The sequence below is a fragment of the Mycothermus thermophilus genome (assembly GCF_041956435.1).
Source record: "Mycothermus thermophilus strain CBS 625.91 unplaced genomic scaffold VTJ04scaffold_2, whole genome shotgun sequence".
NCBI lineage: Eukaryota > Fungi > Ascomycota > Sordariomycetes > Sordariales > Chaetomiaceae > Mycothermus > Mycothermus thermophilus.
This window is the reverse complement of record NW_027191428.1, coordinates 3,644,521-3,670,886: the sequence shown is the minus strand read 5'-3', so window position 1 is coordinate 3,670,886 and position 26,366 is coordinate 3,644,521. Positions and strand designations below refer to the sequence as shown.

Here is a 26,366-nt window from a genome sequence, read left to right as displayed (position 1 = left end):
CGTACCTAGGTACTTCATGATTCCAATCAGGTGTAGACCTCTCCGGAACAATGCGTTTTGGCATCAAAAACAAACTTTAACTTAAGGGACTTCTCATCGCCAGGCAATACATGATGTTTTCTGAGGCAATTCATGGTGCTTTTTAACTCGACTGCTCCAAGCTTTTCCTTCCAGAGTAGCTCAACGGGACTTTCCCACATGCCAAGGATGCAAGGTGCCAAGCCGTTTTGAGGCAATCGGGACAACGACATTGGCTGAAGCAGTGCCAAGAGAGATCCACTTCTTTTATCAAAAGGCGGTATAACATGGCAGAACGGAGTCCCCGCTAAAAAGTTTGGGAGAAGCGCTCGTGCAAACGATCAAATCCGAAACTCGATCAAACGACAGTCGTAATCCAGACAAGACCAATTGCGACAAGAATCAACACCACCATGGCGAACAAACGGAAGCGCGTGGCCAAAGAATCTGCAAACGACGCACAGCCATCCCAGAAACGATCAAAGAAAGACGCAGCCGTCCCCAATGGATCCTCGAAACCCAAGTCCAAGGTCCTTGACAAGTCGCCCTTCACCGAGCAACCTACCGTCGACGAGCGCAAGAGAGAGCTTGAGCTCTACGACCTATTAGGAAGCGAAGACGTTACGGAGCGAATTCAGGCGGCTGACGCTATTATTTCGGGCCTTCTGGGAGGCGACGGCGTGCCTGAGCCCGTCCTCTTGCGCCATCTCGAGAAGCGCCTGTTCCGTGGACTCGCCAGCGGCCGGAACGCCTCGAGGCTTGGATTCAGTTTGGCATTGACCGAGATCCTTGGTCAGCTATTTGGAGAGAAAGCGCTGGCAAGCTCCAAGTACCCCGGCCTGACCTTCGAAAAGGTCCTCGGGATTCTGGTCGAGAAGACGCAGGCGGGCGGGAACATCCCTGGTCAGGAGGAGCGGGATCACTATTTTGGTCAACTGTTTGGCATTGAGTGCTTCGTTCGCTCCGGGGTTTTGTTCTCTGACAAGACAAGATGGCCCGCCGTCCTGGATCTGCTCGTGAAGCTGGCCGCGAAAAAGGCCTGGCTCAAGTCACAATGCGGCTATGTCATTGTGCAGGCCATTGCACAGATGAACAAAAAAGCCGCCGAAAAGACCCTGGAACGGCTTGCTGAGGAGGGCTTTGGCAAGACACCCGAGGGTGTGGGCATCTGGATTGCTGCCCTGGATCGGTTCCCGGACATGAAAGTCCCAGCCCAGCCGTGGAAGCACCCTTTGGCTGCTGCATCTCTGCCATCTCTGCCTGCCGCTCTCAAGGACAGTGGGAAAGAGACGCAGAGCGACGAAAAGGGAGCCAAACAGCCAAAGCAGGGTACTTGGGCTGCTCAGCTTCACTTTGTCTGGGACCTCATTCTCGCACATTTCGTCAAACTCGGGTCGCAATCCAAGGATGACACCCCCGAACTCTTCAAGCAGTTTTGGAATCGCGTGGTTGACGGTAAGTGCGCCATGGCCTTCTTCGAAATGAGTGCTCGCTAACAAATCACAGAGAGCTTCTTCTCCAAGAGCGCATCGGACCACCAAAAGTTTTCTGGCTTCATGATCTTCCAGAAGATGCTTGAGGGCTCAACCGAGTCTACCTTCATGGTACCAACCTTGTTCAGCAAGAATCTCATGGTCTGTCTCATGAACCAGGCAGCCAAGGAGGACCGCTATCTCCATCGCGCAGCTCTCAAGGCGTTGAAGGCGATAGAAGGCGTCGTCGAGAAGGCGCCCCAGCTCTTGCCAATCATCCTGAAGGAGCTCCTCGGAAAGCATGGCGCCTATAACTTTGATCAACGCACAAACACAAAGACCGTCGACAAGCTGCTTCAACACACGACGCCTGCCACGGTCAAGTCGGTGCTCAAGATCCTGCGGCCGAAGGACATAACCAAGACAGGTCTCGAGGAGGACAAGTACTATTTTGCTTTGGCTGGGTATTTGGTTCGCCTTGCAACCTCTCCTGTCACTGAGGACCCCAACTCTGCCGCATCGAGCGAGTCGGTTACAGACGTTGGAATCAAAGCGCTCACAGAGCTCGCGTATTCGAACCCTGCGGTGCCGGAGAAAATGAAGGAGACTCTTCGCTCCCGGGCCACGGCGGCGTTTGCGAGATTGATTCGCCGGCCCGAGGACTTCGGCCACCTCTGCAGCGCCATCTTGGCCATCGAGACCGACGTGGATCCAGATGACGAGGTCGCTACCATGGTTCTTCCCGGCGCCTATGAAAGGCTGAAGGATCTCCTCGATCCTGCCAAGTGCACTGAGTGGACCAAGGAGCCGCGTCAGGCGCTGGCATTGCTGCACGCTGTGGGCATTCTGCAGTTCTACAACCAAGATCCCGATGTGGTGGATCTGTTTGAAGAGCTGGGAGAGTGCTACGAGAAGCTGGAAAGCCATGGCAAGGGCTCGGAGGAGGGGATTGCCGAGTTTCTGGTTGAGATCTTGCTTGCCATGCTAGCGCGGCCATCATCACTTATGCGTCAGGTTTCGCAACAAGTGTTTGAGGCGTTTACCTCTTTCATGACTAAGCAAGCACTGAGCCTCCTGACTGACCCCTTAGTGGTTGAAGAGAGCGAAAAGGGACAGCAGGCTCTCTTCAGCACCGAGGATGAAGATATGCTTGACGCGGAAGCCGCTGAGCATAGCCACAGCGAGGACGAGCTCGACTCTGACGTTGAGATGGTCAATCTCGAAGACGCCGGCTCTGAAGGTCCCGATGATGATAGCAGCGACAGCGATTCCGACGAGGCCGATGGCGATGGCAACGAAGCAGATGCAAAGGCTAAAGCAGACGAAGAGCTTGAAAAGGCCCTCGCTGAGGCACTCGGCAGCCACCGTCTCGACAAAGACGCCGAAGCCGACTCCTCTTCGGAAGCATCCGACATGTCCGATTCGGAGATGCTGGCCGTGGATGAGAAACTCGCCGAGATCTTCCGTCAGCGCACCAAGGCATCCGGAGGGAGCAAGAAAAAGGACAAGCGCGACGCGCGGGACACGGTCGTCAACTTCAAGCACCGCGTACTAGACCTCCTGGCCATCTACGTGCGCAAAGAGGCCGCGGCCGCCAAGGTCCCGCGGCTTGTGTTCAGCGTGCTCCTCCCGTTGCTCGAGCTTGTGCGCACCACGAGCACAAAACCGCTTGCGAACAAGGCCTGCGGTATTATCCAGACCTTCTCCCAGAGCCTCAAGAAGGCGCGCAGCGCCCACGGGGAGGCGGCCTTCTCTGAGTTGGATCTTGGCGAGCTGGCTGCGCTGATGCGCCAGCTGCATGACGAAGCGGGCAACGATATGTCCCATGCTTTTGCGCGCGCCGTATCAACGGCATGCCTGGCGGTCGCTTCAGTGCTCTGTGGTGATCCGACGAGGCGCGAGGAAGTGTTTTCGCTGTATGCGAAGACGCAACTGCGATGGTTCGACGGCGAGGTTCGGATCCAACCGTCCTTCTTCTCGGACTGGTTGAATTGGTGCCAAAGCCATGCTCAGACTGTTGCTGCTGCTGCTGCTGCTGCTTCAGGGTCGAAGGAGGAGGAGAACACAGAGAAGCCAAAGAAGGCTGGAAAGGCCAAGAAGCAGGTGACGAAGTAGACATGGGATAGAATTGGATGGATGAACGGTGGAGGTGTAATCAATACCCTGTAGGATAGAGGACTTTCCTAGATGGTCAAGTTGACTGTACCCTCTGACTTGGCAACACAAACTCCGTGATAGTCACAAACAATATGCATAGAGTATTTTGTCGTGAGCAGCTCGTCGTGTTTTCCCAACGCCAAACGGGACGCTGGTTGAATGTTGCCATGCACGCAGGGCGACACTCGTCACTGTATGATACAGAACGCCATTCAGGCCCCCAAACCACGCCCGTCGCCTCGAGCATGATGGCAATTATGGCATACCTGATCCTGTTTATTCCCCCCAACTACCAGTCAAGCCCCGCTTACTCCTCCATCTTATCATCCTTCCCGTCCTCATCCTCATCATCCGACTCCAGCGCCTTCTTCGCGTACCTCTTGGCCTCCTCAAGCAGGTCGCTCGGCACCTCCTGGTGGAGACCCTTGGTAGGCCCATCCGGCCCGCTGATCCACGTCATCTCCAGCTCAAAGTCCTTGTCCTTGTTATCGTCATGAGCCAAGTAGATAATCTTGGCCGCCTCCTTGACCGCCTGCCGCAGCGACAAGGTCTCGCCCCCGGGGCCGTTCAGATCCAGCTTCTCCAACTCTGCCTTGGCCGCTTGCCGACCCTTGCCTGTCGCCGCGCCATAGTACCCCCAGTACAACCCGGACGGCTCGATCATGTACAGCCCGGGCCCGCCGTGCTTCTTGCCCTCAACCCGGCCGCCGGCACCGCAACTGGGGCCCCGGCCCACCTCGCCGTCCACGGGAAGATCCTCGGACGGGTCGTACCCCCCAATGATGGCCGTGATACCGAAGGGACGGACGGATTGGTACAAGGTGTAGGCTTGCATGTAGCCACCCATGCGCGAGGCGAGGTCGGCGGTGCCGATCGGGGTCTTGAAGGTGTCGCGCCAGGCGCGCGCCTCGTCGCGCGCACGCTCGACAAAGTGCCGGCCATCGGGGATCATGCCGGAGTATACCTGCGGGGAGAGATATGGTGGTTAGGAAGTGCGGGGCACAAATGTTGGGTTGTATGTATGTGTGGAGAGGAGTCCGTACAATGCCCAGGTGCCTGTCTACCGTGGCGATGCGCTTGTTGGCATTGGGCTTGAGAAGCTTGGAGGTGATGATCTTCTCGACGGCTAGAACGACGCCCTCCTTGCACCGAATGCCGATCGAGGTACCGCCATTCTCAACCGCCTTAACGGCATATTCGACCTGGAAGTTGCGGCCGTCCGGGGAGAAGATGGAGTTGGCGAGGTCGTAGCCTGTGCCTATCGACGTCTACGTAGAAAACAGAGAGAGGTTAGCATACATTGTATCGTGGAGCGGTTGGATGGCAGTCCTCAAAACCTGGAAAGGTGGGTAGGATGTATTGGAGTTGGCGACTTTCAACGTACCATTTCGACTGCTTAATCTGGGTGATTCTGGGTGGTGGAGAGGTGGACGAGAAGTTGAAGGATGCCGAATCGGCCGGAATTGTTCAAAGGCTGAGTTGGAGGACTACCGTCAGTTGGGTATGGCGGTTCAAGGTGAAATGTTCGGGATGGGGATGGGCAAGCAGCTCCCCGTTGTGTTCCAAGTGCAGTCGAGCTTCGGCGTCAGGCAGCCTGGGAGCTGCGTGTTGCTCCCCACCTCAGCTGTGGCTGAATGTGGCTAGTGCTCAGCCTTGCTGCTGACGCCACAGCCCGGCAGCCTGGTCTCTCCATATCGATAAGCACTTCGAGGACTCCATGCGCACCTCCCTTCATCCTGTTGTTTTCTTGACACCCAGCAATCAGTGACAAACTGCATGGTTGGATTCAGGTCTAAGCTGGCAACCGACATCTAGATTTGATGCTGGCTGTATTCACTTTTGCCATTGAAATCATGGCAATGACTCACAACCACAGAGGATTGTGATGCGTTGTCATGACAAACCGGTGTCAACGCTCTCCAACACACATTTTCTCATCCGTTCTCACTACTGGCTCAACGATATATCTTCTTGCTCTCGATCCACGATGGCTTTTATGTTTGTGAGGTTGACCATAATCTCACCCTAGAGCAAGTAATGCTTTATGGGGGTGGTCATAACCATCGACCCAAGTTCAATCTTCTTGAGACCAACGTGACGTGACGTTGCTAGACCTTATAGGACCCTGAATCAAGTGGTGACAGGTGCTGGAAGGACATCTGTACTTTGGAGCTCAATTTCCTACGCCTTACAAAGGATTCGTCTTCACTCCCTCCATACCTGATGGCTTACAGGTCTTCACCCGTGGTTCTCTTAAACGATGACCTGGCCACGACAATGGACACCAACGCCGTCTCATTGTTTGTGATGACAGTTGGTTCCTACTGTTTCACAATGGATTTCTGACAGGAGTTTTCTGCATGTGAATATTTGATTACGGAAATCGAAGTATATACATCCTCGTAAACTTTCGTGCTCTCCCTCACTCTCACACACTTCCGCATCTACCGCCTGACTAAGTCACCAGCACCTCACCATTGTTATCGGCGTCGTTCTCCGGTAAGCAGTCATATATAAGTCTTCACAACCCTGTTTCAGCGCCAGCCATAGACAACATGGATTCCCACGCTACTGGCGGGTGGCCGTCCTTGTGCCCTCGCAGGTTTATCTACCACGACTGCGACCAGTCTCCTGTCTCGGGACCGAACCATTACTGCCGGTCGTGTTGCCGTGTATGTCATAAAGTCACATCCCGATCACTCCCTGTTCAGCTTGGCCTAATGAAATTATCTAGGAGATGTTTGGTCTACAGAACGGAGACCATATCTATTTCCGTCAGCAGGCGGCGGCGGCGTTTGAAGCCCGTCAGCGTTGCTCCGAGACCAATGCTCCGGCGGAAGAGTCTGCCAATGTCCATGGGGTTGTGAACCCCGCTCTCAGAGGCGGTCAAGGGGGTGAAGCCCATGCTGCTGTTCCGCAGGCGAATGTCAGCGCAGAGGCTCCTGAGGCCCCCGAGAGAAGTGATGAGAACGGCCATAAGAACGGACACGAAGGAACCGCTCAGGAGGAAGCATGTGAGCCCCCTACTGAACCTCCCAGGCAGACCACCGAGAGATCCCACGAACTTCCTCGCGGTATCGCCCTCAACAACTGCCACGTTGGAAACTTTTACAACATCACGGCCACCGGCTCCGGCTCCGTTATCCTTCCTCATACCCCGGCACCCGTCCTTCACTTTGGCCACAACCACGTTGTATTGGGCCACCATTGCTCTCACCATCAACCTCATCCATTCTCGGCAATGACCGAGTCGGACGGGACGTCCTCGACGGCATCATCCACAAACCTGTCGAGTCCGTTCTCGACACCTCGTTCCCGCCTCACCCCTGTTTCATCGTCCTCAGGTCTTTCCCCTCATCCCCGCCACAATCGCTTCCACCGGTACCAGGGCAGGCACGCCCATCACCATCACGGCTCCTATTCGTCCCCCTCGCGTCCCAGCAGCGATAACTCCAACCCGGCAACTTCTCTACGTTCAACCTCTACTTGGCGCGACTCAACATCCAGCAGTTCCGTCCGCGGCGGCGCCATGATGACACCGTCATCTTCGGGCTCATCGTCGAGCGGTGTGATGACGCAGGCTCCTGTTGATAGCCACTTTTCCAACGCGGCCACGCGTAACAATAACGAGGATGCCCGCCGACGCCGACGCCTTGCGAATGCTACCATTCACGGGAATTCAGTTTTTTGGAATGATATTGGGACGAAGCGCTGCGACATGTTTCCGGGCGCCAGTCGGGGTGTCAGGCGGGAGGTGGTGGCGGCGGCCGAGAGCAGTTGCCCTTCGGGAAGTTGGGAGGTGCTGAGCAGCGATATTAGTGGAATGAGCATTGCCGGGTCCTGGGATTGGTGTTGTAACATTTCTGGTCTTTGAGATGTTCCGGAGCAAGAAGGGTCGTGAGTTTTGCGCTGAGCAGTTACTGTTAGCTGTTGAACCGGGAGAGCGAGATGGCATACCCAGGCGTCTGGTAGATTGGAGTCCATGGGATTGGAAGGTAGAAGAAAAGCGCAGATCTTTGATTGCAGGCAACTACTCTGTACCTTCAAGTGAAAACAACAAGCATCAGGCCATGTGACAATTTCATGACATGCCCTGAGGAAGAAGCGCCGCGGGAAGGGCAAAAGTACCATCTGTTAGTGCAGACCGGAATTTTGTAATCCTGCCGACTATCGCTTTTAACACATGGTTCTTGAGGGTTACCAGTTCTTCACGCAGTTGCCATTTGAGATCATCAAAGACAGCCTAAGCAGGTTCATGGATGTCGGGCCTAGAAACCCTCGAGGGTCTAGACACAGGATCCTGCTGTTTCTGCCGCATACCCACCTCATTCCCTTTCAAGAGACCCGTCACGTCCACCAAGACTCCAATTCGCATGCTGATTGCCAAGCTACAAGCATATCTTGAAGACTTGATTCCTTCAATGGGAATATGGAACGGCAGGGGCATACACTAAGACGCAATGTGTCTTTCTTCCAAGGTATCATCTAGCTTCGAGTCCAGCACATGCTTTAACTATGAAAATGCCGCCAACCCAACACCAGTATGCTGACATTAAGATGGACACAAGCCACCAAGATGCGTTTTCAATGTTCATGTCCTCACAAACCAAACACCCCACAACCGACTCCGTACCATCAGCCCGACCAACACAACCAAAGCATCAATACATCTCCACATCCCTCATCGCCGTAAACCTCCCATACTGGTTCTCCATGGCCTTATAAACCGGATCCGCATGCGCCGGGTTAAAACTCAGCAAACCGCCGTCGCGGGCAGCAGAATCCGCGCGTGTATTCGCCGTCCCCTGTAGATGCGGCACCGCAGACGTTTCAGCTTCAGCACTTCGAGGAGTCATGTCATCATCCACGTTCCCCCGGGCCAGCCGCTCCAGCCTCAGCTGCTCCTCCTCTTTCAGCTTGCGTTGCTCGAGGTACTCACGGCGCATCAGCTCCTCCTCGTACCCGGCCGCCATGTACGGCTCCATGTACGAGTAGGCGTTGGATTGGTAGTAGTAGGCCGGGGAACCCGGTCCGTTGCCGGTGGCGCCGACCCAGCTCCCGTCGCTTGCCTGCACGGGGGTGAGCGGCGTGCCGTCGAGGGAGAGGACCGTTTCGGGCTCGTCTTGCATCATGGAGTCGGTTGCTCCAGAGCAGGAGAACTCTTGCTGAAGCTGTTGGTCGATGAGTTCTTGCTGCTGCTGCTCGAAGCGGAGGCGGGCGAGGGCTTCTTCCTGTTCGAAAGTTGTGGGGGTTGTGGAATCAGCGGTGATGTTGGGAGGAGGAGGTGGGCAGGCACGCCAGATCTCGATGAGGCGCTCCTGGAACGGGCGGTCAAGGCTCTTGACGAGTTGGATCTGAGCGGTCGTGAGGTTGGAGGGGTCGACGCCATGCTCGCGGAGGACGCGTTCCACAGCGGACCGCCCGTCCTGGGGAGGCTCCGAGGCAGGCCGTTGCGGGGGTTGCGGGTCGTTGGCCCGGTTGGCGAGGTGAGCTGAGTGGTGATAATGTGCTGAGATGTAGACGATTTTACGCTCTCCCTGGGGCTGAGTGGTGCTCGTGGCAGCCGGAGCTGGGGCCGGAGTAGGCTCCGGAGCTGGCGGTGGTACCGGGTGAAGAGATAGGTTGCGCGAGAACAGAGCAGCTAGCTCGTCCTGGGGGTGCATGGTTGCGTAAACCGTAGCCATGATATTTGTAAGTGGGAGAGTGACTGCAAGCACAGAGTGGTTAGCTATGTGAGTGATCTCAGAAGTGGTTAAAGAGCGTTCAGTGTGTCAGACTGGTCCTGACCTCTCAACAAGCCCTCTCAGAAAAGGTGCGGGAAAATTATCCTAGTAGTAGTAGTAGCTAACGGACAATCTCTGGTGGTGCGAACCGTCACAAAAACCGCAAAGTTTGGCAGTGAGGTTAGAAGGACAGTAACAGAGAACTGGTCCGGTCGGAGGAGGTCGGAGCTGGCTTGGGCAGCAAACTTCGATTTTATTGTGTCTATGCTATGTACTGCAGGGGAAACTGTGGCTTCAGGTAAAGCCCAGTTACAAAGATGGCAACCGAGAGCCACGAGAAAGCAAAGTTGGCGTTAGGGGAACAAGTCGAGGTGGTCGGGTGACTTAGTGGGGTGGAAGGGGCACTGAGTCGAGGGCAATTAGACGGTAGAAACTCGCAACAATGCGGCGGCTAGGGATGCCGGGCAGGCAAGATGGATTTTACGGTCTTTTTGTATCCGTGAGGGATGAAGAGCGATTTTCAACATGAGGTAGGATCGGATCCAAGGACCAGGTAGATATTTGTTGAGCAGCCGCCGGCTCCGACGACCCTGGCGAGGCTAATCTCCCATCCCGTCCGTGAACATTGACGAACAATGATTCACACAAATCGAAGGGAGCGCCGTGCGCAAGCGTTCGTTTGGAGTGCCACCGCAACTTGTCCGTGTTTGCCATGTCGGGCTTCCGGAGAGTGAATCTGGTGCGTGACCATTGGGCATGGACACATGAAAATGGAGGACCCCTCGTTGTTGGGATGAGATGCTCGGCGCTCTGAAACAGGCCTAGAGCGGGAGGACCACCCGAGTCACCCCAATGACGCCGTGACACGACGTTTGCAAAGGCGCCGCCGCCATGCAAAATCAAACCGACCCCGGAACACGACCATCATGCCTCGTTCCCAGACAGGGGAATGTTCTTATGAGGCGAGAGGATGCAAAACGAAATGAAGCAATTCAAGATGAGATGACGGACCTGACAGCCTTGCCAAAAGGCAATGTTCAAGAACCAAGGTTGAGAGAGCACAGTGCTTTTCAGGTTGCATTCTTCAAGCGTGGGGATGGAGGGGCAACCCCTGGTCAGCCGTTCCCCTCAGTTGCAGGGATCGCCCTGGATCCAGACCGCTTGGAAGGCTCAAGCCACATGGCGACGCCACAGTTCTGATGACGTCGCCGCCTTGACTTGCCCGAGGCACCCAACCACGAACACGAGTATCTCATGAACAGGTGTACAGTTCCAGACATCCAGGATCCCATGGTGTAACAATCCCGTTGGGCTTAAACGTCAGGTACCCCCAGAGAGCTTCAGTGAGCCCTTTGTGTTCCTCTCATCTTCATCCGCATCTAATCCAAGAACGGGTACACTCACCCTTCGCTGCCCCACCATCCTCGACGTCCCAAATCTAGAGGCTTGAAGCCGTGAACAGGAAGTCAACATGGCGGCGTCGAAATCGAGCCCACCAAACTATTGTAGGCATCAACAGCCACCTTTTCTGGGCTCCTATCAAGAAACCTAACAACCCATGGCACAACTACAGACGCCATCCTCGAAGTGTCCGAGACGGCCTCGACCAAGCAGATCAGAGAGGCATACAAACGGCAAGTTCCCTTACCATGACCCAGCCTGTCCGCACTCATACCCCGGAAACTAACCCTCCCTCCCCCCTTTCCAGCGCCGCTCTCAAAACCCACCCCGACCGTCTCCCACAGAACCACCCCGACCGCGCCTCGCGCACCCGCCGTTTCCAGCTCGTCAACGACGCCTACTTCGTCCTCGCCGACCCCGCCCGCCGGCGCGAATACGACTACCACCGCCGCCGCTTCACCCCGTCCTCCTCGGGCGCATCCACCCCATCATCATCCTCGTCCTCCAGAAAGAAGTCCGATGCTGCTTCGGGGGGCACCATGCCCGGCACGTTCCCCTCCGCGGAGGAGGCGTTTGCTGAGGCAGAAGCCGCCTCGGCCGCCGCGCCAGGGGCCGGGACATTCTTCTCCTGGGCGTGGGACTACTTTATGCGCAGCCAGACGGGCCAGAACCAGCAACAGGAAGAACAACAGCGAGCACGGGAGCAGACCGAGGAGGCTCAGTTTTCCGAGATCTTTGAGGAGATGCTCCGCGAGCAAGGGCTCGCCGGGGATGCCGCCAATGCTGCTGCTGCTGCGGGCGGGTCGGTTGCGACGAGGAATTTCTGGAGCCTAGTTGGTGGGCTGAGCGGTGGCGCGTTGGGATTCATTGTGGGCAATGTGCCTGGCATGCTGGCGGGCGCGGTGGCGGGGAATAGGCTCGGTGCGGTCAGGGATACGAAGGGGAAGAGCGTTTATGAGGTCTTTCAGGTGAGTTTTAAAGCCTTTTGGAGTGACGAGTAATTGGTGTGAAGTAACTCCCTCCCTCGGCCTATTTGGAGTTGATTCAGGATGGTGTTTGGTAGCTGACGACCTTGACAGGAGCTGCCGCAGTCTGAGAAGTCCAAGCTTCTGAGTCAGTTGGCTGCAAAGGTTCTCAGCCATGCTGCTGGTATATAAGGGGGGTTTGGTTGCTGCCGTGTCGGACCATCTGTTGGGTGCCGGGCGTTGGAAGTTGGATATAGGATTTTATGATGCCCCGGGTAGATGTTTGGAATGACGATCTTGGGTGGCTTTTTGATGAGATTTGAATAACCTTTGGATGATGAAACCACTATGAGAACCCCTGGACATGAGCAAACGCAATGAACAAACATCTTTGACCGTTCCTTTTCTATGCGACTCCCAAAGCGCACCGCGCCACCGTGTATACAAAATCTAGAACCCCCCGTGTTTTTGCTCGATCGATCACTCCTTTGTCCACACAATCTTGATCATTTCTTCTTGTTCTTTCTCTTGCTAGCCTTGCCACCCTGCCTCTGGCTGCCGCTCGTCTTAGCCCGGCCGAGCTCGTCCACCGACTTCTCGAGCATTTCAAAGTCGTCGGCAGACCCGCTACTAGGCGTAGCCTTACCCGGCTCCGAGTCCGCGTCGTCGTTGTCCTCAACCGCTTTCGCCTCGGCAGCGGCGCCCTCGTCGGCAGACACATCGCGCTTGGACAGCAGGCGGCCGGCCGTCACCCGGAACACCCAGAGGGGCAGGCGCACGACGGCCGTGTCGCGGAATGTGGGCTTGACGAGTTCATTGGGCTGGGGAATCGTATGTTAGCTTAAAAGGCATATCCAGGAGGAACACGAGATGTAGTGACGTACATCCAGCAAGTACTCAGCAACATTGCCATCCTCGTCCTCCTGCTCGAGGTACACATCCCCCAAGGAATCAACGACCAGGACCTTGCCGTTCTCGGCCACGACACGCTTCTTCGCCCCCTGAGGCCCAGCAGCCTGGGGTTGGGGAGTAGCCGAGCCTGAGGCAGCAGGAGACGGGCGCAGACGACGGGCCTTGCGACCGCCGGCGCTAGCCTGGGCATCCTTCTCCTTCTTGGCGTCACGCTCCTGCATGCGCCGCATCTTGCGGTTCATGGGAACCATGCGACCCTCCTCGTCCTCGTACATCTGCTGTTGCGGTGCGGCTGGAGCGGCGGCGGGCTGGGCATCGACACCCGGGATGTTGATCCCAAGGTTGTCACCCCACGCGGCATGGCGGGCGAACTTGATATACCGCTCGACAAACTCGCGCTGCCGCTTCCAGCTCATGTAGAGGACCAGGTAATGCGTCGCGCCGCCGGCGAAGAGGAAGACACCTATCACGGCGGTCCCCAGGCCGGGACGGTAGCGGTTGTAGTAGTATTCGGTACCCTTCCAAGTGGGGAAGCCATTGGAGAGGAAGTAGTCGTAGCGATCGCGGCCTGGACCACGCAGGACGTCGGCGACGATGGAGAGGCGGGCCTGGCGTTCCTCAGCGCGCTTGATGGCGGCCCTCAACTCGGCAGCCGAAGGGCCACGCACGCCGGTGGCCTTGCCCTTAGCTTTGGCCTTGGCCTTATGCTTTGCCGTGAGCTGCTGGCGGACCTTGTCCGGGTGGAGTTCGCGAGACTTTTTCTTGTAGGCACGATTGATCTCATCAATGGTGGCGGAGCGTTTGACGCCCAGGAAGTCGTAGAAGGTGACGTCGGGTCCTTCGTGGGCAATCAGCTCATCGCGGACACGGAAGATCTCTCGATCTGGGGAGGGTGAGGCTGGTTAGCAATCTGGAGCATTCCAATGACACAAGAAAGAAGGGAGATAATATGATGTGGATAGCGAAGCTCAGGCAGCGTACCTTCTTTGGTCCATGCCGCCGTCAAGGGCGAGAGAATGGCCAGAAGGCCAAGAGACAGTACCGACAGCTTCATGATGTCATTATCGTATGCAGACCGGTTCTGTTGGAGATGGGTGGCAACCAGGGGCGCCCGAGGAATGTTTCGTCAAAGTTGACGTGAAGTTGTCTGGTTGAGGGCAAGAACACGTTGGAAGTTTTGGCGGCTCGCGACAAGGTTTTGGGGGCCAAGTCTTGGCTGTTTCAACCGAGCTTCCAGACCTGCACATGCATTCCCGGTTCCACTTGCCAAGGCAGGGATCGAAGTCGAGTTCCTTTTGAGGATTACTAATGAGGTCAACTTGTGGGTATAAGGCACGGTACGGAGTACGTGGGACATATCTGAGCTTCGTCTCTTGGAGGTTGGTTTTCTGGAAAAGTGTTTACTTGTGCTCACTACTATATCGACACAAGAATTGGGAGAGTGAAAAATTCAAAAGTGGACAGGATTTTACTCCGGAGTGATGTCCTCACTTCGAAGTAGATATCTAGTAGGGAGGAGTTGTTGGACCCCATCTCGATTTTCAAGTGCTAAAGACGACCGCTCGAGACAGAGCATTCTTTGGCATCTCTTATCGTTGAGGTACTTTTTCCTGGAGTTGACGGTGAAGGAGGGCATGCCTGGAATATGGTGGCTGTCATCTTGTCACTACAGGAACGAACCAGCCCGGACCATACACGAAGCAACCCACGTTACAGCAAGACTTGGATGTGAGAGACAAGACGCAAGTTAGTGACCAAAACGAATGTTCCCTAGTACAAAGTGTCGAGGACCGACCGGCGGTGCCTACAACACTACACCTACACTTAGGTAGTAGAAATACCGAGTGAGGCTAACAATCCCGATGAGACGGGCGACTAGAAACATTCTGGGAATCATAAACAACTGCGGAAATACCATACATGTACGATACAAAACAAACAAGGCTCTGGGAACTCCCCCAGCCAGCTCCGACCCTGCGGAACGGTCCAGCCCCCAAGCCAGTGTTTATCACACGCTTATGTGTGATAACCTCCTATTCGCTTTGCTGGGTGCCTTCTCGCTTCTTGGACGAGACAGTTGGAACGTCTCCGCCACAGGGGCCCTGATCCTGCTCTCTGAACCAGGGCTCTTGAGAGGATTCACGCTCTCCACAACTGGTAGATCCGCTTCATTGAACACAGGTCTTGAGAAGCGGTTATAGGCGATGAAGGTATCCGCATCGCCGATCGTCGCGTTGACTGGCTTGGGCATGGAGATGGACCTGCGGCGGATCTCGATGCCGTCTTCGCGCACCGGCTCGACACCAAGGTAGTGGTAGATGATGTTGAGCGCGGGGATCGAGAGGCCATGCACCACGATTGAGAAGAGGACGAGCCAGTACACCGCGGGCACAAGGGCACGCCCAAGATTTGTCAACTCCTCGTCCGACTCGGGCGAGCCCGGTTCCGGGAACAGGTGGCGTGTGTGCTCGACGTAGAAGACAGCGCCAATGCCGATGGGACCGAAGTAGCCCATGAAGAGCGCCTCCTTGTAGTTGCGCACAACCCGAGGCATGAACTTGTACATCATCAATATGGCGGGGATGCGCCGGAAGATGAGCACCAGGAAGCCCAGCCCCATCAGGCGGCCGATGGTGATGCCCGTCAGGTCGGGCTGGTGGAACTCCTTCCACGGGATGATGCTGCCGATGTACATAAAGCCGCCGAGGTTGAGGAGCACGTCGATGCACGAGTTGACTTCGTCGTGCCGCTCCAGGGTTTCGCGGAGGAAGTTTCCGTCCCAGTTCATGGCGTTGCCAGCCACGAAGCACGCCAGCAAGTCATCGGTGCCGAGCAAGCCGCAGACGCCCATCAACATGAGCTGTGGGGGTTAGCGCAAAATGTTTTATCATGAGCAATCGAGACAACACAAGATAAGCCTTGTAAGTCTGAGGGGCTGGAGGAATGCTCACGCCAATAGCAGTTGGGAACAGCAGGTAGCTCTCGCAGTCTACCCATTTCCTATAATAATCAAACACAGTTGGACCCCATGACCTAAATCAAAAAGGTGGTGTGATGGGGTGGGAATGCAACGTTACCTGCGAACCGTGAACTTCAGGGCCTTCCCGCTGATGAAACCCACGACAGCGCCGAGAGCGACTGACATGAAGATGAAGTACAGCCACGTCTCGAGGAACCAGTTCTTCATCGCGATGCCGACACCGCCACCGAGGCGACCAACCTCACCTCCTGAGCGAGCCAGGAGTAGCGCCCTCTCATGCAACGCACCGCCATGGCCTTGAGAATCGCCGTGGGCATGACGAAGCAGATACACCGCAAGCATCAAGAACGGGAAACCAAACCCGTCATTGGCGCCGGCCTCAGAGGATATGATTTCACGGAGAGGCCGAGCGACGTACTTGTCGGAAAACGGGCCCTTGGCCACGGCCTGGGAAAGCACAGGATCCGTACAAGTGACGCATGCAGCAATGACCAAGGCCGAGAGAAAGGTCAGTTTCGGGATGGCTACAAGCAGGCACAGGGTCGTGCAGAGCCACATGAGGGTCATGACGGGAAGAAGGCAGATGGCCATCTCCCGCCAGTTGTACCATTGGTACTTGGCGGGAAGCTGGTAGCCAGCGATGACGAGCTGGACGCTGATGATGACGCGGGCGAGACCAAGTGTGATGGCTGAAGTCTGACCTTCGGCGGCTGAGCCCCAACGCGTGCTGTCGAGGAACTTGGCAGCGATGGGGCCCAGGATGATGCCGACGACGACCGAAGGGACTGTCGGCAAGTAACAGTTGGTGTTAGTGGAAGATTTGGTTTGTGTGGATGAACGTAATGCCAAGGCAGCGCGTCTGGGGAATCGATCGACATACGGGCTTCACCGAGGAACCATCGATTCTTGATCAAGACCGATATGATACCATAAAACATGATGAAGCCGCCTGTGATACACGAGTGTTAGCGAAAATGCGATCATGCCCAGAGCCCCCAAGCCGCGCTCGGGTCATGATTCCTGCCCAATCACCAGGGTCGCGTACCCAAGACGGCCACAACGATGTTCAGCTCGCTGACATCGAGTTGCGGCATGTTGAAGGTGGTGGCCAGCGGGCCAAGAAGTTGGGCTGAGCGGGAGTGTGAGTGTCGATAAGTGTTGTCGCAGGACCGCCATAAACATCTACCAGAGATGCAAGGAGAGAGCAAACAAGAACAAGAGAGCGATGGAGGCTGGAATGGGGGAGTGGAGGGGGTTTAAAATCAAGGCGCCAAAAGAAGAAAAAGACCGCACTACGAAACACCTAGCGCGACAGAGCCAGCTGCGGCGGAGTGGAACTGGATGAATGAGGCGTGCGGAGCGAGCCTCGACGAAGTGTCCAGAAAGTAGAATTGATCAGCCAGCCTCCCGAATGGCCCGCAGTTGGGAGACGCGTGATGGGATGGATGGCATGGCCACCGTCATCATTCGGACAAAAACACTAGTGAAGAGAAGCCAAATATCCCGCATGCATGTCCAGAATTGCCCATCCCTCACTGCCGCGGAACATCGTCATCGCAAACATGGCATTTCACGCAGCCAACACGATATCAAGCCAAGACGGTCCAAGGGGTGAAGCCGGCGCCACCGGAGGTCCCGCCGACCCGTCCACCTGCCCTGGCCTCGCGACACAGAATTTCCCAAACAGGAAAGAGTCCGCCTATTTCCAGACCCGGCCCCCTTGGGAAAATCAAACCGTTCTTGTCTTACTCGGGGCATCGCCCTGTCTTACTGTGATAACATCATTTTACGAGGTACAGCAGCCTTCCTCCCGTCCGGCGTATCCTCATAGTAAGTAATAACTTGTAGGCATCCGCCATCCGGCCGCAGCGAGAGCAAAACCGTCAACCGCCCTCTAAGGCATCATGCGCCCAGCCTTCGCATACGCGACTTACTCTCTCCACGCGCCGCTTCCTTTTCGTCCTTGTCATATAACCGCTTCTTCCCCGATTTCTTCCCCGCGTCCTTGTCTGTGCAAGGTATTCGGAAATCCCTGACACACGATGTTTCCTTTGATGTTTCAACCAATGTCTGTGCCTCGGCTGTCCAATCATCTCGCCAATCTGATGAAGGTTACAACAAAGTCCGGAATGGGAGCGTCACCGGCCAGGAATGCAGGCGAAGATCCATCGCGCCAAGGACGCTAACTTACCGCTAAACCGCACATCAACTCTGGCGCTGACGTCGGCCCGACGAACCCCCACGGTCGCAGCCCAGTGAGGCTGCAGTGATCGCGGGATGCCCAAGGACAACGTGATTCAGAAAGGCGGTGGTTCGACAACGCTGTTTATCCATGAGATCGCTGCCATCTCACCATTTATAGTCACCTTACTCGAGGCTCTACGGAATCGACATGTTCTTCCACGTAGATTGGCTTCCCCGCACTTCTTCTCTCCGGGGTTCTCGTGGACCCCGTCTATTGCGTCTTTCTTTTGCTCCTCGCCTCCTCTCCCTTTTCGTTCTCTTCAACATGGTGATCCACCAGAGTGTGACATTGCCTGTGCGTTTCGTGTGCGTTTCGTAGCGACAACCAACCATCTGAACTTGATAATAATCAAATAATCAAAGAAGCCTCTGTTCAAGGTAAAGCGGAGGTGAGGGCCCAAACTTTCAGTCAAAACGCTAATTATGCGTACCAGAACCGCACTCAACGACTGACATTTATGCAGGGCATCATCACAAACCACTCCTGTTTGTCCTCATCTTTCACATTCCCCGCATCCCTCATGTCATCGTCCCTCACCTCCTCAGCAACTTGATCCACCTTGACCTCATCGGCCTTCTCCTCCTCCTCCTCCTCCTCCTCCTCCTCCTCCTCCTTCTCTTCAAACTCATCCGAATCCATATCAGAATCATACTCCACCCACGAGCCAGGCATCTGAGTCGACTGTTGTTTGACTTTCCGTTCACCCACCGGAAGCCTCTCAAGCAGGACGTCCCACTCCTCCGGGTTGGCGCCGTACTTGAAGCCCTTCAGCTTGTACCTGAAATAGCGAGAGCACTGGATCCCATCTTGCAGGTAGCATCCCTTCAACCGAGACGTTGGTCGTAAGTTTGTCTTCTCGAACGCGGCCATCTCGGCTCGGCCATACGCTACCAGGTCGTGGCCTGCCTCCTTGATTTCCATTACCCAGAGCTGGAGCAACCAACACAGCACATGTCTCGTGGTCAAGAGTCTGGGTTCATCTCCCTTATGGTGCGAACCAGCAGCCTCGTTCTCGGTTCCTTGGCCGGCCGAATCGCGACAAGTTGCGCATCGCGAGTTTTTCCAGCGCAGGCCGATGTGAATATCTCTGATGTTGCTGAGGTTCCACAGCCCACGAACAAGAATCGTGGGAGACGTTATGTTGTTGCCTGAGCCCTGGTGAACAAGCTGGCTAATCGTCATGGTAGAAGCCACAGCGGCAATCCCATGTCGTTGCCTCTCCCAAAGGAACGTGGCATAGTCCAGCCTGAATCGGCCAAAGCCGATACTACAAAATGCCAAGTCCCACGCCGCCTCAAACCAACCGTGAGCTGGGAAGAATAAAGCAGACATGTTGGTCAAGGGGTGGAAAACAGGTCTCCCGCCCCCAGGGCACTGGTGGGATTGAAAAAGAGGGGAACCACCTTGAGATCCGTTGTGAGATAATTCGTGCATTGAAACGCCAACAGGACTCGAACCTAGTTGGGCATCTCATAAAGGTTGGGCCAGTACCTGGTCCTCAAGGTTTCAAAATGCTCAACGCTCCGGAGCATGAGGCGGAGAAGTGGTGAGTTGGGCAGGTAACGTGCCTCGTTCTTCTATTGAGGTGGCTGTGAGCATGTCGTCATATGCGCCGATCGAGAGCAGGAACCGGTGAGCCGCAACATCATGGGTTCTAGGCACAATGTCGACGTAATGTTGGAGAGGAGTGTCTCCGACATCATTCTCGACTTCCAGGTCCTCGAGACGGAAGTAGGTTTTCACGAGTGGTTCGATAAGGTCAGGTCGGACTTCGACAGCGTACTGTGTACTAGTGCGTCAGGAATGCCCGAAAAGGCGGTGGTAAACCTTTCGAAGACCAGATTCTTACATGTAATAACGTGTTCCCATTGGGGTCTTTCGACAACAGAGACGCTCGTCCCTCACGGAATAGTTTGAACAGTTCATCCTGGGTCCCGTGTACCAGGGTTTGGAACACCTCGGAGCTCTGCAGCAGAACTACATAGGATCGGACGCCAAAGGTCCAGCCAGAGTATGCCATTGACAACTGGACCTCCCAGGACCTGCGGAGTAGCCATTTCGGTGGGGAGATGCGGACAAAGTATGCTTGATGCCATATCGTTAGCGTATGATGAGATACTCTTGCAGACGTCACAGCCAGCAACTCACATTTGGTGGGGGGAGCATGAGGGTTCTCGTCGGATTGGACGACTTTCAAGTTAAAGCCTAGACCTCTGAGTATCGCACTTGAGTATTGCTTTGGCTTGCGATATCGTGGAACTTTCGTCTCGTTGGTTGGATATGGTGGCAGAGGGCTATCATCAGGATCCGTCTGGGCGTTGTGATGCGCTTGGGCGTCCTCGGCCGGTTGTTCATTGTTCAGCTGTCCTTGGGGGAGAAGCTTGTTAGAGACCAAGACTTGTGCAACCTCTTCTGCAATGAGCATTGGTTGCTGCTTGATTGAGGAACTATGATACCAGTATTTGATCAGTTCTAGCCACGAGCGCAACCTGGCAGTATGACCAAACATGTGTGACGTTGATACTCACGCGAGACACAGTTGGATGGCAGAATCCAGAAACCGAAGAGCTTTTCGAAGCCGCCGGTCGTAGCTTTCAAGTGTCTCCTTCAGAGCCACACGCGTCTTGGCTACGAGTCTCTTTGCTCGTCGACTTGACGTAATATCGCCAGAAAGATCGGCAACGAGGGCGATCATCTCATCGTGGACCTGACGGCACCGCTTTATGGCGAGGCTCTGGATGCTAGTAGGCGCTGCGCCCTGCTCCGTCGCGCCGCCGGAGACAGAAAAAGAAGTGAACTCTGCTTCCACCGACTCCATAAGCTTTGTCACCAGTTCCAGTTCGTCCAAGGTGTCTTCTATCGTTGCCGGCACATCTTTAACTTCTTTCCATAGGTTGCGCATGGAGATGACCATCTTCCCAAGCATCTCTGCCGCCTGGCCGACGGCGATTCACCCAGCAAAGAGCTCAAGGACTTCCGCCATGCTGCCTTTTCGAGTCGATTATGGCGCCAAGAGATCAGAAACGCAAACGAGAAACATGAACACAGGATTATTTGAGATTCTGTAAAGTGGAACTCTTCAGGCTTTTCTTTCCCTCCTCCCTCTTATTTTCTACCGCAAAAAAGAGCGTAAGAGTGAACTGAGGCAGCCTCGTCCAGGGGCCCTAACATCTAGATGACGCCGGGCTACCGAGTGCGGGGTTTGTTGCATGTACTTCAAGGGCGGTTGGCAGTGGCATGCAAGACAACCAACATGAGGCTGTACCTCAACCACACTGCCTCCTTCAAGACCTCCCAATAGGTATACTAATATGTTTTCAGCCCTGGAGACACTCGCCCCGTCTTGTCTTTGGACTGGCTTCATTTCTGCATTAGAAGGTTGATCTGACATGCCGAGCTATATGTCGGTGATGTACATTCCCGGGCTCAAAACTGCAAGACTGCGATGTTCAGTCTTGCCTTCACTTCGCTCAAAGGCAGCCCAATTGTCGTTAATGGCATGACATCATCACAGCCCGAGCAGGGACCGGGCCAAGAACCGGAGCCCCCTCCGGTCCTGGTCCCCACTTCAGATGCCGGCATTCCGGAGAGGTGGATCACTTCGGCCGTTGCCAAGAATCGCTGCTTTGTCCAACCTCCTTTTGGGCCGGAGCCTCCCTCCTTTCAGACCAACTTCGGTCATTCTGCGTACATGTAGCTACACTCCAGTTAATCCTCCGTTAACCATAATGCCTCTTGTGATCTATAACCCATACTCCAAGTTCCAAGCTCCAGCTCCAGTCCAGAGCACCAATCCATCGCCGTCGAAAAGGGGCGTTTTGTAGTGTCCCATATTCACCATACAGTGTAGGTAGCTAGTATCCAATCCATTCCCCCCAATCAACATTGACCATACCTGTGCTGCTGTGAAACATGCTTTCTCTCCACCCGGCCTTGCTTAACCATTCACCGGCGGAAACACCCCGACAGCCTCCAACCTCGCAATCCGCTCTTTCAACACCTCGATCTCTCCTCCACGAATCGTCAACCCCGACATCAACCCAGCTAACGCATCCTCTTCTGTTTTCTCCTCCTCTGTCTTAGCAGTCTCCCGTGCTACCACTCCTACAGGCTGCCCAACCCTCCCCACCACCTCTTTCAGCGGCTCAAACCACCTCTCTCGCACCGTCGCCTCCATATTCGCCGGTATCACGCCCTTCCATGGGTTCTCCCCATCCTTTGTTGATGCCGAGCCCCACAGAAACAGCGCAAAATTCACCGCCTGCAACAAGAATGGCATATCCGAAGCCAGGTGTTCGGCCAACTCCCCGGATGAGAGGTCAACCAGGTGGCCAAGCGGCGGGAAAACGAAATATTGCAGCGTCTCCAGGGCGAGCGGGGTTGCAAAGAGATTGGTTGGTTTCTGCTCCTTCTCGCTCTTCACCGCCGCGACGATCTCTTCCATCAGCCACGCCACTGCGCGCGCTTTGAGAGTTGAGAACATGCAGTTCTCGAGTAAGTCTTCGAGAATCCGGAGGCGGTCATCATCTTCCGGATCCGCGTGCAGTACGGCGGCAGCCAGGGCGCACGCGGCATCGCGGACGCGGAGAGAAGGGTGATACAGGGCGACAAGGGTGACGAGGTGGGTGTAGCGCATAAAGTCAGAGGTGGGGTCCTCTGGCGAGCCAGTCGGGTTGGCGAGAGGAGAGCTCGGGTCGGTTGAAAGGCGTCCAGCGCGGTGAAGCCATAGGCCAAGGGCGATGAGGGCCTCGACGGTGCCGGCGCGACGTTGGATGACGGCGTGCGCATCGTCTTGGAGGAACTTATCAACCACAGCGAAATGCTCGGGGAAGATGTGCATCTCTGGGTCAGGGCGAGTCGCCGTGGCGCCGAAGACGGCGGCTGAGAAGACCCAGTATGCTACCAGACAGACGCACCCAGCTGTCGATAGGGGAATTCTGTCTGGGCTGGAGAGGTCGGGGTTGTCGAGGGGCTCGTTGTGCATCGGGCCGTCGCATATGTGTTGGACTAACGCTTTGGAGCACGAAGAGACGCCGAGGTCGCTGACGAGGGCCTGGATCACGTTAGACACTCATTTTCAGTGAACAGGCCATACCATAATCTTACCTCGAGCCGTCCGACAATGGCATCCCTTGCCTGCAGCTCCTTGTCCTCTCGAAACGCTGCCAGTAGCGTCCGTCTCCTCGGCACAATTCGACCAGGATTGTAGAACTCGAGTAACCTTGGCGCCCAAGCAAGCTCGTTCGCGTTGATATAGGCGTCAAGGATGCATGTGACGAAGCTCAACAGCAATCGTTGCTGCAGGGCGTTTTCTAGCGGGTCGTGGCTGAGGCCGTCAGAAGTTTCGCCATCGGGGCGTGATGGGCTGTCAGGGATATCGGCTTCTGGGTCTGGGGCATTCTTCTTGGAAGAGACTTTCCCCTTGTCACCGATTCTATCCGCGTCCAGGTTTGTGACGCTGACACTCGAGGGGCGGCTGGGGAGGGGTGGCCGTCGGTGGCTCCGAGGGGATAGACTACGCACGAGGTTGACAACGGCGGCGGTCATGTCGGGAGTTGGGCGGTACGTCCGTAGAACGGTCTGCAGGGTCTGCGCGAGGAAGCGGCTCGGATGTCGGGTACGGATCCGCTTGTGTAGAATGGCCAGCATACCGAGGAGGGTGATGAATTTGTGTGAAAAGGAGACGGCGTCGGCCTGGCTCTGTGTTTTCGCCGCCGGCCTCGACTCCCTCTCATCCTCTTCGTTATCGGCCTCATCCTCCTCCTCACCTTCTTCCTCCTCCTCCTCGCGGTCTTCGGCAGAGCCCAACACTTCTAAAGCCTCCAGAACCTTGAGGATAACTTCCCGCGGGTTGCCCAGGCGTGCCACGGTTTCGAGGCAGGCGTCGGAGCCAGGAAGGTTGACAAGGTTGTAGACAAGATCCCAGCCAATTTCCTGAGTCAGCTGGGAGTCCTGGAGGACCTCGTAGAGCGTGGGCAGGACTTCGGGACATAGGTTGGTTTCGACAATGGCTAGGTATGTGAACTGATCTGTGGCAGGAGGTCGGGCCTCGCGGATGGCCTCAATTGCCTTGGCCGGATCAGGTTTTCGGGGTCCGTCGGACATGGCGTCGTCGAGGTAGGAAGGAATTGTTCAAGGTTTGAGCTGGATGGGGACGTGATGGTGTTGGAATTCCAAACATGTAGTCCGGGTTGTTGGTGTCATGAATAGTGGTGGAGTTGAGAATGGGAATGATCCGGACAATCATAAGGTCTGAGGCGTTTGCGACAAGGAAGCTGTCAGGCGGGGTGGGGTGACATCACAATGAACCTGAATGGACCCCGCACCCCACCATTAGGTAGCGGCCCGGCCCCTTGTGTACGGTGTAGGTGAAGCTGAGCTCAAGCTCCCTCGAAGTCTGGGAGGTGCTGAGTGTCACTGCTACGCATCGACATACATCGGATCAAGTCGTTTCCTCTAATCCAAGCTCAAGCTCTATTAAAAATCCCTGACAATCCAGTTTATCCAACCTCATCATCTCCTCTTATGATCCAAGATACTTTTCCAAGTTCCTCCGCAAAATCTCCTGTAGCTTCTCATATCCCACCGGCCCTCCTTGCCCATCCCGCGCCGGTTTTCCCTGTGTCTTCTTCCCCTTTCCCTCATTTTTTTCAACTTTCTTCTCCTCCTTTTCTTCCTTCTTCCCCTCCCCTTTCAAACCCTTCTCCCTCCACTTCCAACTCCAATGCGCCCAAGGATCCTCCGACAACTTAAGCATATCCAGCATAGTTTCATCCTCCTCCCCGGCCATCGGCACCCCGTACTCCACAGCTTTTCTCGCATACCGGACCGCATCCCACGCCGATCCGGCAGCATTATACGCCAGAGCAGCAAGGGCATATGCCTCATAGCTCATTGACCACAGCCTCTCCAGCTCGTACAACTCCACCAGCAACTCGGCCATGGCCAGATCGTCCCTCTCGCTCCTCCGCGCCCGCGAAGGGCTCCATTCCTCCAGCTGCGCCTTCAGCACCTGAATCGCCATCACCCTGCGGTCCGATTCCTGTGCGCGCTTCCCAGTGAGCGTGCAAGCCGCACAGTCGCAGTCGAAGCCCCAGTTGTTTTTGAGGCGCGCCATGCGACGTGCGCGGATCTGCAGCGGGTCGAGGTACGACACCGTCAGCTCCTCGCCCGGGTAGATGTCGCGCGCGGCGCGGATGGTTTGGACCAGCCCGCCCCGCGCGCCGAGGAAGAGGTACTCAGCGTTCGGCCGGCAGTCGTGGTTCATGCGCGAGATGTCGGGGAAGAGGGTGAAGAAGCTGTTGTCCTGGTCCGGATCGTCGTCGGAAAGCGGGTCGATGTCGAACGAGTTGGTGGCCATGATGCGCTCGACAAGCTGATGCCGCGGGAGTGTGGCGGCGGCATTGGGGTCGTGCGCGGAAAGGTTGAGAATCAGGGACTGGTGAGGAGAAGGGAGGTGGGCGACGGCCGCGGCTTGGAGGGTCGTGTATTCTTCTTCGTTGAGGTCATTGAAGGCGCGATAGTCTGTCATGATGGAGGCCGTGTTGGCCATGATCAGGGTGGAACGCGGGATGAAGGTCGAGGCAATGAGGCCCATGCCCTTGCCAGGAATCTCGCGGATGTCATAAAGCCTTGTGGCGGCGGCGGCCTCGGGAGTGCCGGGAATGGGCGGGTTAGGATTCTTAAGCTTGTCAGGCTGGTTAAAGGCCGGGATAGTGGCGATATACCGGGCCCTTTCCGGTGTCGTCACAAACGAGATACCACGGCCGCCCGCAAATGTTGCGTCTGTGAAGACACATATTGGTGTGTCCGACTCATCGCCGGTATTTATACAGGGTCCTATGTGAGTCCAGACTTGATCTCGTTGACTGCTACAGCCTTCCCCCTCACACTAAGAACCTGTTAGTGGACTGTACGTGTGTGTATTCTGGCTGTGAACGGACTTACTAAAGGTTTCTCACTCGGCTCTCGTGGACATGTTGGCCATTGGAGAGCAGTCCAAATAGGCTCGGCGTCGCAGATCAAAGACTGATCTGCTTCGCAACGGGTGACGATCGACCAGGCGAGGAACAACCAAACCCGTAATGAAATCCTCATTGTGGATGGAGTTCAGAAATCAAACTGACCAAAGAACCGCCAACCAACCCGCAACGGGGACAGGGAGCCTCTCGAATATATATAGTACACCGTGTAGTCGGGCATGTAAAATAGATGCCTAGTTCCTTTTGTCTCAGACCATCAAATAACCAAGGTAAACTTGAATGTGAGAAATCGACTCGAGGAACGAAACTTTGTTTTGGAGTCCAGAGAACTGGGACGCGCGAGTTTTAACAGTTCATTCTCAGCCGCTTGGGCCTTATGCCTCCATGCTTCCGTCGTCAGGACAGGGCTCGTGCTGAGAAAAAAAGCTTGGTTCAAGCTCTGACGCGAGGGAGCGACAAGAGAACAAGCAATCCACCGACGTGGGTGATAGGCCATAAATTTAGTTAACCT

The 26,366-nt window shown here is 55.6% G+C and overlaps 10 protein-coding genes across 10 annotated transcripts; 4 read left to right on the top strand and 6 right to left on the bottom strand.

The window, feature by feature from the left end:
- Positions 1 to 431: 431 nt before the first annotated feature.
- Positions 432 to 3,605, top strand: VTJ04DRAFT_3509 (uncharacterized protein; the record flags this gene model as incomplete). Its single annotated transcript, XM_069361417.1, has 2 exons — positions 432 to 1,473; positions 1,525 to 3,605. The coding sequence occupies 2 exons, from the start codon at positions 432 to 434 to the stop codon at positions 3,603 to 3,605; spliced, it is 3,123 nt and encodes a 1,040-aa protein (XP_069222030.1).
- Positions 3,606 to 3,954: 349 nt separating this feature from the next.
- Positions 3,955 to 5,034, bottom strand: VTJ04DRAFT_3508 (uncharacterized protein; the record flags this gene model as incomplete). The annotated part of the gene is made up of 3 exons (XM_069361416.1): positions 3,955 to 4,611; positions 4,691 to 4,915; positions 5,032 to 5,034. The coding sequence occupies 3 exons, from the start codon at positions 5,032 to 5,034 to the stop codon at positions 3,955 to 3,957; spliced, it is 885 nt and encodes a 294-aa protein (XP_069222029.1).
- A 1,168-nt stretch (positions 5,035 to 6,202) lies between these two features.
- On the top strand, positions 6,203 to 7,521 carry VTJ04DRAFT_3507 (uncharacterized protein; the record flags this gene model as incomplete). Its single annotated transcript, XM_069361415.1, has 2 exons — positions 6,203 to 6,319; positions 6,382 to 7,521. 2 exons carry the CDS (start codon positions 6,203 to 6,205, stop codon positions 7,519 to 7,521), a joined length of 1,257 nt encoding a protein of 418 aa, XP_069222028.1.
- A 787-nt stretch (positions 7,522 to 8,308) lies between these two features.
- On the bottom strand, positions 8,309 to 9,310 carry VTJ04DRAFT_3506 (uncharacterized protein; the record flags this gene model as incomplete). The annotated part of the gene is made up of 1 exon (XM_069361414.1): positions 8,309 to 9,310. One exon carries the CDS (start codon positions 9,308 to 9,310, stop codon positions 8,309 to 8,311), a length of 1,002 nt encoding a protein of 333 aa, XP_069222027.1.
- A 1,531-nt stretch (positions 9,311 to 10,841) lies between these two features.
- Positions 10,842 to 11,928, top strand: VTJ04DRAFT_3505 (uncharacterized protein; the record flags this gene model as incomplete). The annotated part of the gene is made up of 4 exons (XM_069361413.1): positions 10,842 to 10,875; positions 10,944 to 11,004; positions 11,079 to 11,739; positions 11,851 to 11,928. The coding sequence occupies 4 exons, from the start codon at positions 10,842 to 10,844 to the stop codon at positions 11,926 to 11,928; spliced, it is 834 nt and encodes a 277-aa protein (XP_069222026.1).
- A 314-nt stretch (positions 11,929 to 12,242) lies between these two features.
- Positions 12,243 to 13,702, bottom strand: VTJ04DRAFT_3504 (uncharacterized protein; the record flags this gene model as incomplete). The annotated part of the gene is made up of 3 exons (XM_069361412.1): positions 12,243 to 12,557; positions 12,621 to 13,531; positions 13,630 to 13,702. 3 exons carry the CDS (start codon positions 13,700 to 13,702, stop codon positions 12,243 to 12,245), a joined length of 1,299 nt encoding a protein of 432 aa, XP_069222025.1.
- A 954-nt stretch (positions 13,703 to 14,656) lies between these two features.
- On the bottom strand, positions 14,657 to 20,298 carry VTJ04DRAFT_3503 (uncharacterized protein; the record flags this gene model as incomplete). The annotated part of the gene is made up of 10 exons (XM_069361411.1): positions 14,657 to 15,508; positions 15,734 to 16,413; positions 16,509 to 16,577; positions 16,674 to 16,757; positions 17,563 to 17,637; positions 17,820 to 17,889; positions 18,327 to 19,183; positions 19,442 to 19,655; positions 19,723 to 19,958; positions 20,022 to 20,298. 10 exons carry the CDS (start codon positions 20,296 to 20,298, stop codon positions 14,657 to 14,659), a joined length of 3,414 nt encoding a protein of 1,137 aa, XP_069222024.1.
- A 1,020-nt stretch (positions 20,299 to 21,318) lies between these two features.
- On the top strand, positions 21,319 to 21,723 carry VTJ04DRAFT_3502 (uncharacterized protein; the record flags this gene model as incomplete). Its single annotated transcript, XM_069361410.1, has 2 exons — positions 21,319 to 21,560; positions 21,648 to 21,723. The coding sequence occupies 2 exons, from the start codon at positions 21,319 to 21,321 to the stop codon at positions 21,721 to 21,723; spliced, it is 318 nt and encodes a 105-aa protein (XP_069222023.1).
- Positions 21,724 to 21,810: 87 nt separating this feature from the next.
- Positions 21,811 to 23,978, bottom strand: VTJ04DRAFT_3501 (uncharacterized protein; the record flags this gene model as incomplete). The annotated part of the gene is made up of 2 exons (XM_069361409.1): positions 21,811 to 22,926; positions 22,980 to 23,978. 2 exons carry the CDS (start codon positions 23,976 to 23,978, stop codon positions 21,811 to 21,813), a joined length of 2,115 nt encoding a protein of 704 aa, XP_069222022.1.
- A 418-nt stretch (positions 23,979 to 24,396) lies between these two features.
- Positions 24,397 to 25,970, bottom strand: VTJ04DRAFT_3500 (uncharacterized protein; the record flags this gene model as incomplete). Its single annotated transcript, XM_069361408.1, has 2 exons — positions 24,397 to 25,764; positions 25,821 to 25,970. The coding sequence occupies 2 exons, from the start codon at positions 25,968 to 25,970 to the stop codon at positions 24,397 to 24,399; spliced, it is 1,518 nt and encodes a 505-aa protein (XP_069222021.1).
- Between the last annotated feature and the right edge of the window lie 396 nt (positions 25,971 to 26,366).